The sequence below is a fragment of the Nymphaea colorata genome, chromosome 14 (assembly GCF_008831285.2).
Source record: "Nymphaea colorata isolate Beijing-Zhang1983 chromosome 14, ASM883128v2, whole genome shotgun sequence".
Taxonomy (NCBI): Eukaryota; Viridiplantae; Streptophyta; class Magnoliopsida; order Nymphaeales; family Nymphaeaceae; genus Nymphaea; species Nymphaea colorata.
In genome coordinates, this window is record NC_045151.1 from 1,800,739 (window position 1) to 1,812,432 (window position 11,694).

The 11,694-nt window shown below is 36.6% G+C and overlaps 1 protein-coding gene across 2 annotated transcripts; it reads left to right on the forward strand.

Moving 5' to 3' along the window:
- Positions 1 to 9,088: 9,088 nt before the first annotated feature.
- Positions 9,089 to 11,162, forward strand: LOC116267651 (equilibrative nucleotide transporter 8-like). 2 transcript variants are annotated; one of them, XM_050075252.1, is made up of 3 exons: positions 9,089 to 9,369; positions 9,466 to 9,610; positions 9,866 to 11,162. In XM_050075252.1, the coding sequence occupies exons 1-3, from the start codon at positions 9,127 to 9,129 to the stop codon at positions 10,642 to 10,644; spliced, it is 1,167 nt and encodes a 388-aa protein (XP_049931209.1). In that variant the 5' UTR covers positions 9,089 to 9,126; the 3' UTR covers positions 10,645 to 11,162. The 2 variants fall into 2 exon arrangements, with proteins under 2 accessions (XP_049931209.1, XP_031505374.1); XM_031649514.2 differs by having other exon boundaries at positions 9,089 to 9,610.
- The last annotated feature ends 532 nt before the right edge of the window (positions 11,163 to 11,694 follow it).

Here is an 11,694-nt window from a genome sequence, read left to right on the forward strand (position 1 = left end):
AACTATGGATATGGATCGATTACCCAGATTCCAGTCCACACATCTCAACTTTTTCTCAACAACTACTGAAGGAAACAAGATTAATTGTTCATCAGAACTTCCTGTCACAACTTTCATATGCAAAAGAGTCATTTGAGAATGGAAAGAACAGCAAACTGTTTTTTATGGAAAATATAAAATACAGTATAAGGGAAATAAAAAAGAAGGGAAAAATTAAAATTAAAACGAAAATTAGCTTTGAAAATATACATTTTTAAGTTTTAAAATTAAGCCATGCCAAGCCGTACCCCCATATCCATGCACAGACACTTGGGCAGATCATACGTACCCGAGTGACCTATATTTTTGGAAGAGTTGGGACTTAATTCAACGTCCTCAACCTGCTCGCAGGTGTTATAAGATTTTAAAAAAAATGTCTAGAATTTTTTTCTTTGTAAATATAAAGACAGGCTATGTTAATTAACTGGAAAATTTGAAGCTAAGGAAGGACATGCATGCACACTGCCCCGGTACTCATAGGTATAATATTATTTATAATTAACATGGCCCGAGTAATCATGATAACTTATTTGAAATATTATTTTATTTAAAACATTATATCTACATGTTTATATTATTTATATTTTTGTGAATATTTTATTAAAATCAGGTCGGCCCAAGCTAGGCACAAGTTGGAGGCATGTTGGTCTCATGCCCATCCCTACCTTCCAACCTCCAACAAACCAAGCCTTTGTACCAATCATCTAAGGACTTTTATGAGTGAGAAAATGATAACAATATCTATTCAGAATCACCCAACCATCAAAATAGAGCCAACGATCGGTTGATGATTTCGCTCTGCCCGTCTGTCTGCAGGTGATGGGCTGTGCTGAAGTTAAGCGTCGTACCTATTTTCTTCATGTACTCCTGCTTCATGTACTCCTGCCAAAATGCGCTGAGAAGCTGCCCATCTGAAATAGATAGATAGTTGACAAGGTGAAAAAAATGTGAGCTAATACTAAATGACAAAAATGTCAATCACTTTTTTTTCATTGTTTTTCTTTTAATTGTCCATCGTGATGAATTAGACGGTCCTGTTTAGATACCTAGGTAACTCTCAAAAGTCAATAGCCACTATTCACTAGCTACTTATAGTCACTCGAGCATATATGCAAAGCCGTCAATCTCAAGCAGATAAATGGTTGAGAGATAAAAACAAAAAAAAAATGTAAACTAATATTGGATGACAAATGTCTATCACCTGATTGTAAACTAATATTAGATGACAAAAGTACTGATTATATTTTTCTCCTTTCTCTTAACCGTTCATCGTGTTAGATGAAACAAACATGTGTGACTCTAACAAACCAAAGTCATTGTTCAGTTATATATATATATATATAATATGTATACATATATATATATATATATATATATTCTTTAAAACTATCATCTTTTTATCCCAAAAAAGCCGATAATCTTGACATAGAAAAGTTATTTGAAAAGCCAGTGTCAATGTACCATCCAAATTGATGGGCGTTATGATAATACAATTGAGGAATCTGATGAGAGGGCAAGGAAGAGGGCGATGCCAATGCCGAAAGATAACTCTTGGAAGAAAGTAAAGGGTGATAGAGGCCAATCATGCAAGGTCAGAGTTACTCCTATGGCGGAAAGTTGGCCCACGTATCGGCCACCTTCCCCAAAAGCTAACATGCTTTTCACTTGAGAGAATCAAGTGATTAAAACAAGTCGGGTCAACCCGAGCCGACTTGACAACTTATCGGGCTGGTTCAATGCCCTAGATACTCGATGGGTATCCGCCCGATTCCAAAGTTTAAATGTACCTTGTTTGGAGGGAGGGTTTTTGCATATCACTACATTGTAGAGGGCATCATGCTTCTCATTGTAGTCAAGGGCCACTTGAACAGATGGCCTGATTATCTGGTGCTAGTCAATCACTTCTTGTGATGTGCAAAGCATAGCTAGTCATATTAGTGGGTCATCGGTCATCAATTCGATTTTCATGAGCACCATAAATTCTTTGGATTGCAAATGGTAGATCAGGAAACTGCGCTTCCCCAAGTGTCTATAATCAGAAGCAATATAGAAGCAATATACATTTTCTACCATGTAGAGAAACTAACGGTTGTCTTGAACACTATTAAATGAAAGCTTGAAGTGAAGCTATGTTCACTTCATAAACGAAAGATATTAGCTGCGGTTTTTTCAACGTTACACACTAAATTACATTCTTCTGGTTTCAGCAGTGAAACTGTGCGCACTTCAATCTTTTATCTGTCAATGTGTAAGATGGAAGCCCATACGCAAATTTTCCTTCATCTTTTAGCTGGTAATGACTGCATGCAGACAAATTAAGGGCCCGACTTACAAGTCGCACGTTTAGTGGGCATAAAACTTGGAGGCTACGCTTCCCCCGAGAGGCATCCATGATTTGCTTAGTCAAATTGCGAGCCTTTTGTGGTTTTAAAAGAATACCAATTTTAAAGTAAATTTTTATGTTAATCATGTGTACAATAGAATCATTATAATTATATGACAAATTAAGAAGAAACATTGCATTACTGTATACAAATATGTGTGACATAATTTTATCAGATTGAAACTGTTTATGGCCAGTTGGATGTTTTCCTCAAAATAATAGTTAATTTGTCTGCCTTTTTTAACATAGGGAAAACAAAAAGACTATACCCTTATAAGTATGAATCTTTTAAAGGAGGTTGGTGCAAATGGACAAAGGTTAAAGGGTGGTCAATTTTTTTTTGAATTCCAGTAACATTACTAAGCAAGTTGAAGTATAGTAAAAACATCATCTTAAAATACTAAAAATCTATTACCGTAAGCAGATGGAAAAAAAATGATAGCCTAATTGTGCTTTATGCATAGTAAAAAAAAAAAAATGCTAGCCTGACAAAACAAACTGCATGAGTGCCATCCATTTGTCAAACATTGTCACAAGAATATGACGCTCGATAACTGAGCTCAGTAAAAAAGTTAATGGTATTTCTTCTTTGACAGAAAAACTGAGCTCCGTAAAAAGTTAATGGCCTACCAACTACAAGCCGCCGCCTATTTACTCCATTTACTGCCCTCTACTGGCCTGCTGGCAGATGGTCGGTAAATAATTGGCGCCAACAGAAAAAGTTCCATATTATCTGGTTACCTGTTGGCCATCATCATCGTCATCAGCGGTAGCAGCTGCCCCCCCCCTGTTCCAATGTCAATCATGATCAGCCACTAAAAAAGATTTTTAAATATTTTACAGTTAGTTTCCACATACAGCTAGCGTTTTCCAGATCTCCAGGAATCGGAAATGCAATTATCAGTCTTGGGTTTCCCACCTTCGAGAAGGGGAAGGGGACATGGGAAGTACAATATGGAAAACGTCTATATTGCTGACACTGCAAGTGAAAAATAAATAACTAGTTCTATAGTGATACTGTCCTTAATGTCAATTAAATTTCACATTTATGTGTCAGGACATGAAATACTTCATGCAGTCCTGGTTTGTTTGGGACACCATACCTCTTACAAATGTCACAGTAATATTCAAGATGTGGAGTAATTTTTTTGCACATTGATGTACTAAAGCTTTATTGGAGTCCAACAACACTTTTCCATTTCTCATGCTACACTTCTAAAACATGTTACCTATGTTTTTCATATTTCATTTATGTGCTGGCCATGCCATATTCGATTTCAAGTATACACACACAAAGAGAGGATTGATGATCAATCAAAGGCAACAACTTTTGTGAACTAAGACCAGTTCTCTAAAGCTGGCTATATACTTCACTAGATTGACAAGTCCTTCAGCACAACATAACATGAAAGAAATTTTGTACTTTTAGTTTTTAGATAGCATGCCTTTCCTACAAATTTGTTGTAATTCTATGATAATGTCATCATGTTGTATACATTTTTTGCTGCTACATATCTACTATTTGTAAGTTTTACTTCTCAATTTGGGAGCCCTCTCCTAACAGGTATTGCACCAGAAGTTTTACTTGCCAATTTGAATACTGTCCCCTATTATATTTCTCCTTTCAGCCGGCACCTATGGCATTATGAGTCTAAAAGAAGGTAGTTGAAGCCTTAGGTATGGAAGAGATGCAGAAGTTACCATGAGTGGACATTTCATCTCTCAGAAGGTAGGAACTTCAATAAGTTATGTATTATATGACTAATTGGATAAGTTATATATATATAATTTCAACCAAAACTAAATAACAACTAATAAAAATAATTGGTAGAAATTTAGTCATTAGACTCATAAAGATTGTTCCATTTCATCACTATCTTTCTTGACTGAATAACAGTTACAAACCAAAAGGTTAAAAAAGAATAGCGTGTTTTCATCATGTTTTAGTTTCAATGTCTTGATCATGCTTCATTTCATTGAAATCAACATCATCTGCAAGAATTACAGGATCAATTAAATCTATATTAGCCATGTGCAAGTTGCGCTCTCCAACAAAGTAGAATTCTTCTCTATCTATATCCCAATACCAAGACGATCCACAACTGCATTTTATGAATAAAATAACTACTTAAGTAAATAACATAATTACATAAAGATTAAGAAATATCAAATGAGGTGTACATTACATATATTTTTTGTCATTACTCCGTACCCAACCCAACTTGGCCCTAGCCTTAAGTTTGAGTGTTGAGTCCACCTACCCATGTAATCAGGACCGTCTACATCAAGCATACTGAGAAAAAAAAAATGTGTGAATTAATATTAAATCACTAAAATGTTCATCACTTTTTTCCATTGTTTTTCTCTTAAACGCCCTTCATAATAGATTAAACAATCATAGTTAGATAGTTAGGTGAATATCATAGTTAGATAGTGAGGTGAATTTAAAAAGCTAAAGTCACTACTCAACTTTCTTTATACAACCAGGAATAACTTTTCACTTTTTTATGTTCTCATGCTCTGTTTTTTCAAGTACATCTATATATTTTCTTGACAACTATTCTCTTTTTTACCAAAAAAAACCGATAATCTTGACATAAAAAAGTTACTTGAAAAGCCAATGTCAATGTGTCATCCAAATTGACGGGCGTTGTGATAATGCAGCAGTTGAGGAATCTGATGAGAGGGCAAGGAAGAGGGCGACACCGATGCCGAAAGATAACTCTTGGAAGAAAGTAAAGGGTGATAGAGGCCAATCATGCAAGGTCAGAGGTCACTCCTATGGCGGAAAGTTGGCCCACGTATCGGCCCACCTTCCCCAAAAGCAACATGCTTTTCACTTGAGAGAATCAGGTGATTAAAGCAAGTCGTTTCACTCCACATTCCAAATGAAGTAAACCTCTTAAGTATACACATGGTGGGAATTAACCGATTCGCTTTCTGCATGAAGTTAAGATGAATGGCTCTTGTCCCTACAATATTCTCTCTCCGCACCTGAAAGCACGCATAATTTACGTACATCAAACTTTTTACGATAGTTAAAATATGATTATTTGCTCTTAAATCTTATAAAATCTAGTCCCCAAATCGAGAATCATAGCTCTTACTTTTGAAAGATGCTTTGTAACATTAGAAGTCACATATATGCTGGCAAGGTTCTTAGAAAACAGCCACATATAAAGCCAAATAAAAGTTAGTTGGTGTAAACATGTATAGTAGGATGCAAATATGCTAGATGACTAAAAGTTAGTAGTCCATCACTTAAAAAGCATTGAAAGTCCAATCATAACCAGTCCAACGCAATGTATCAGGCTGGCTTGATTAAATATACAATCCCATACATAGAGTGCTATGAGAGGCCAGAGGATCTCTTTTTCACTTAGAAGAACAATAAACCATTGTTGAACAATAGACTATTGCTAATGCTCGTATGATGACAATTTTTGTAATGATAAATTGTAAATTTTCGTCATGCAGTATAACATCCAAAAGATTTCGAATACACACACATATATATATATATATATATATATATATATATATATGAGATCCTTTCACCATCCATATCTCCGTCTAAAACGTTCACCAATACTATCTATCCGGCAGGCGTGATTAAACACACTTTTTGATACATTGCATCTAGCAGTGCATGATGAAAGTTTAAAGGATTTCTCCATCCAAACCTTGATTGGGAGAACCAGATGATGGCTAGAGGATTTCATCCACACACACACACACACACACACACACATATACATATATATATTTGTGGATTTCTCCATTTGGGTCTGGACCGAGAAATCTTTTGGCCTCTCATAACACAATTTCTGATCCATTGCAGCGCGAAATATATTTAATCATGCTTGGGCGTGATTAGGAGGAAGGGATGGGTGAAGGACTTCAGATTTCTATACCACAGCTGAATCCAAATTTTAAATTTGAAACCCAAAAAGGATCACATCCAATTTTTAAATTTTCAACATAATCTCACTCTTAAATATACAACCAAATCCAAACCATATTATCATACGTTAAAAAATGGCTTTTCAAAATGTGTGGATAAAATTTAATCTAAATTCAAATCCAAACACGATCAGACATTTATTTAAACCTGAAATCAAATCGATGTCATTTTAAGATCCAAATCCGTCCAATTTCTTAATCAAAAGCAATTTGGTTTAATATTTTATCCAAATTTGATCCACACATCCCTAGTTATCTAGGGGGAGGGAAAGGAATCATTATAAACAAATGAAGGGACAGGTAGTTACTAAAGCTAGATGAAAACCCCTCTCACTGGATGTAAAAAGATGGGTTTGATCGCTTAAAGCTGAGTTGGTTTTAGTTTACTTGTCCATGTGGCCTATACAATAGGAACAAGATCATGGCTTATGCTACCAACGTTATTGATGTTCTGACTTTTATTTCACTTAAATTGAATCAGAATTATATGAATTGATATCAGTCATTTAATCAACTTGATTAGTGGTTCAAAAGAAAGATTAATTTCCCAAAATTAATAAATGAAAACTTGTATCCTATTTATGTATATAGAGTAACTGGTAAATGCAAGATTACTTGGGCAAGGGACAAAAAATTAGACCATTTAAATTTGTGTTGAAAATTATTTTAAACAAAATGTAAACATCCTATTGTGTACACAAACACTAATTTTATATACATCATATTTTACTTCAAGTTAATTTTATAAGAAATTTGATTTTTCTACTATCATAATTTTGGTGTTGTAAAAGCCGTTTATGTTTTATTATTAAAAAAATTTTATTAAAATGAAAAGTAACTAATTTAATATATGTTCCTGGTCAAATCATTCTTTAGATCACATCTATAAGGTTAGATTACAAAAAAAAAAGACACTTTAATAATTATTTTTAACGGGTCTGGTTTTTGTCCCTCACTAAAGTGGTCTCTGTGTGTGTGATAGATTTTTGTGAGATTCCATTTCAGGTATTCTATGGTTTTTACATTCATTCCAAGTATTCTATGGTTTTTACTTCCATATAGAGCGAGAGAAAGAAAGAAAACAAAAGATTGGCAGGTGCTAGACACGTAGATGTTAGACTCATAAAAGAACAATCCCAGCCTCTAATATTTTTTATATCAGTGTTTGGAAACAAAAACTAGGAGAAAAAAGGTGAAGCATTTCTTTTTCTCTCTCTCTCGTGTGTGTGTGTGTATATATATGTGTGTGTGTTTGTGCGGCTGTTGACTTTATGCGCAGCCCCTTTTATTACTTGGAATCTTTTTTGCGTTTGACAGAAGAATTTTCACTTGGAATCTAATGCCATGGAGATATGCGTGAAGATGACCGGATTTTTATCACCAGATCGGCCTCTGCAAAAGGAATCTCCCTTTTCTTTTTGCCTGATGTTGTGTTTCAAGCTTCCACCTCCTAACGCAGACTAAAAGTTAGCAGTGGGTTGGCAACATTTCACTCCCCAAATAGAGATAAAGAGAAATATGCCAGAAGATAGAAAGGGAGCTGTTAAAGATATTCTCTTGGCCTTGGGAGTTTGGCTTCCCTGGAACTCACAAGGTGCACCGAACTGAATGCCCAATGGGAAGCAGTGTTACAGTTGCAGATGGATGAAGTTAGCTGATCTCTGCAATGGATGGAACGTGGGAATCTGATGATAATGATCAGGACAATATGGTTTCCCTTTCCCTGCCATGTTCAATCATCAAAATGCTGGTTAAGAAAGCACCATGCATGCTACCATGTAAGAACTAAAGAGTGGCCCCTACTGCATAGATCAGCAGCAGCTTCATGTTAATTTATAACAAATATATTATTAACTTTCAAGATACAGGTGCCTCTATGTTCTTCTCTCTGTCTCTCTCTCCTCCACACAAAGGGCATTGATTCCAACCACATGACATGTCCTTAGTACAGAAACTATGTCCTTGACTAGATTATACCAAAATGCCTCAGGAATTTTTCATAATCAACTCGAACCAAGTTTTGAAGTTTGCTGTTGTTTTACTTGCTGCTGATTGAGTTTGAAATTTTCATAATTAACATCCAGTAGTTGCGCCACCCACACATTCAAAACCTCAACCAATGCACTCGATTTTCCCCAGTCTTCCCTTAAGAATGAGAACAAGCACGTTATAACATTTCTCTACCTCTGATTCTTCTGTAAATGTACGAGCCTGAATCAGTAACAACCATCATTTTCCTTTATAGCTTTAAAGCCTTGCAGAAAATGCGCATCATCTTGGAGCAAGCCTTTTGCTTGGCAACTGCAATCCCTTTCAAACATGCATTGGAAGAGCTGATAGTGAAAGAAACAGAATAAAAGTAAAAAGAGCCCCTACCTGTCATGCTTATCTATATTCTGCAACAAAATATGTTCCAAGTGCATTGCAGGTCAAATAATAAGACTTTCTAGAGAAAATGAGCCACGGTTCAGACAAAACTTCTCTGGATGGTTCAAAAACTTGGGCGAACCTCTTGAACTCTGTTCACAACAACTGCCCAGAAAGTTTAGCTTTTGATCAAAGCTCTATCTACACGACATAATACTGATTCCTAGCAGGTATCGGCACTTTTTGTGTGTACTTGAATAATTATTAGAAAAGGCAAATGAAAAAAGAATGGTTGTGAAAGGGGGGCCACGAAAATATCACACTATAAGAATTCAACAAGCATGAACCAGACTTGAGAACAAAGATAGGGAAAAATGGGAGGAGGGATGCAACCTTGCAATCAAATCTCTCACAAAGATCAGTACAATCTTGCCTACATCATCCACTTCATTCTAGGGGTAGGATCCCTGCTGCCGTGGAACACTGTGATAACAGCAGTGGACTATTTCGGCTACCTTTATCCGCACAAGCATGTAGACAAGGTTTTCTCGGTAGTTTACATGGGTTCTTCGCTGCCAGTTTTGGTTGGCCTGGTCCTCTGGACTAAAAGACCCACGGTAAGACAAAGGATGAATTTGGGTTTGGGCTTGTTTCTTTCATCTTTGCTAACAGTGCCATTGCTGGACTTCGTCCATGCTGGAGGCAACCAGAAGTCAGACAGACAATACTTCATGACAGTTCTGGCAGTGACGGTATGTGGCTTGGCAGATGGCCTTGCTGGAGGAAGCCTTGTAGGGTCTGTAGGAGAGCTGCCAGAGCGATACATGCAAGCAGTATTTGCAGGAACAGCTTGTTCAGGTATGTTAGTGTAGAATGTTTGCATCAATAGCAAATGTCAGTGCACAAGTGACTGTGATAGTAATCTAGGTTGTCTAAGTAACCTTTTTTCATGAAGGTTTAATATCTCATCGTCAAGTGAATCAGGTTGAGCAAATGATAATAGTTATGACTTCTGTATTCAAATGAACCAATCCCTATTCAAATAAGACTACAATAAAAATTTATGTCGGTTTCATCCGAAGTTTCTCTCTGAAAGTTGAGTTGCTTATGCAGGTGTTCTGGTATCAGTACTGCGGATAATAACTAAAGCATCTCTTCCACAAACACCTCAAGGTCTACAGAGAAGTGCACAGCTTTACTTCATCGTTAGTGTGCTTTTCATGGCCACATGCATACTCTGTCTCAATATTTTACACAGGCTGTCGATCATGAAATACTACACAGACAAGAAACTTTCAGCACTTCCATACCACAACTCATATATCGGAGATCTGAAACAGATAAATCTGACAGGAACTCCAATGAGCACTGCTTTTTCCACAGAGCAAACAAATCTAAAAACAGAATTCTGGAATACATGGAAAAAGATCAAGTGGAACGCAGTTGGCATTCTTATGATTTATGTTGTGACCCTCTCCATATTTCCTGGGTACATTACTGATGGTTTACAGTCAAAGATTCTCAGGAACTGGTATCCTATCCTCCTCATAACCACATATAATGTGTTTGATCTAGTGGGAAAATGTTTGACTGCTATGTATGTCCCAAAGGCCACCGTAAAAGTCGTATGGGCTTGCTCGGGAAGGCTTTTGTTCTATCCACTCTTTGCAGCTTGTATGCATGGGCCCAGATTCTTCCGCACTGAGATACCAGTGGTACTATTAACAAGCGCCCTGGGTCTAACTAATGGATATCTGACAAGTTCACTAATGATCCTTGCTCCCAAATGTGTACCCACAAAAGAAGCAGAAACTGTAGGAATCATAATGGTATTATTTCTAGGAATTGGACTGGCTGCAGGATCTCTAGCAGGTTGGCTTTGGGTAATATAATTATGCGCTCTCCCACTGAAAAAATGGGATTGAGACCAATCATGGTATTTAGTTCCTGCACATACCATGCTACCATCTGTTGCTCTCTTTATTACATGACTCACTTCTCAGCCAAAAGTAGCCTAAAGTCAAGTCTATACTTCTTGCATGTTATCCACAGCCATGTTTATCTGCCCGGTGGCCAACTACGAGAAAAATCATTTATGGTACACGAGTATTCCTTCAGCCATTTATGATCTGATGAACTCTCCCGCTGTTGAAAGCCATGACACTTCAAAGGCAGGAAGCAGCTAAAACTTCACATCCTACTAGTGATGCATTTCCTCTGCCGTGGGACTCAGAAAGCCCGACTGAATCAACAACGACTGGTGTATGTTGAACAATTTCAACCAAGCGTGAATGGAAAAACAGAGCTAAATTTGTATAAAAATGTTAATGGAGTACTTTTAAATGCATGAAAGACATGGTTTAATACTTCCTGCAAGATGGCGATGTTTTCAAGATGCATATGATTAATATATCACAGAATCCTCAAGAGCTATACCAGGGAATTGTACTACTGGGGAGGTGATGGCAAACAGACAGGAAGTTTCCATTAACACGTATTCTCCCGCCATTCATCTTTCCTAAACCGCAAAGCAAAATTGTACAGAAAACAATGTGATCAAACTCAGATTCGAATTCTGACTCGTTGAAAAACAAAATCAATAGATGCAATTAGGTTACAGCTTTGGCATTCATAAACACGATGAAGAGTGAAAAAAATCCAATGAGAATTCTTTCATTCGATATAGACAAAAGTGACTGAGAGGAAGCCTTTATCTCTATGGAAAGATAAAGCCTGCAGACCGTTCATTGTAACACAAGATAGCAACAAATGACAAATTATAGCATGAGATACAGAATCCCTGAGAATATCCCGTGGTAGATGTATGCACCTCCAGGCTCGCCTCATTTATTTGGCTCATCAAGCGGTCTTCACATTTTCCCAAAACCGTAAAAAGGAAGCATGAAACATTTTTTATCAACAAAATTTGTCAATAATATCAC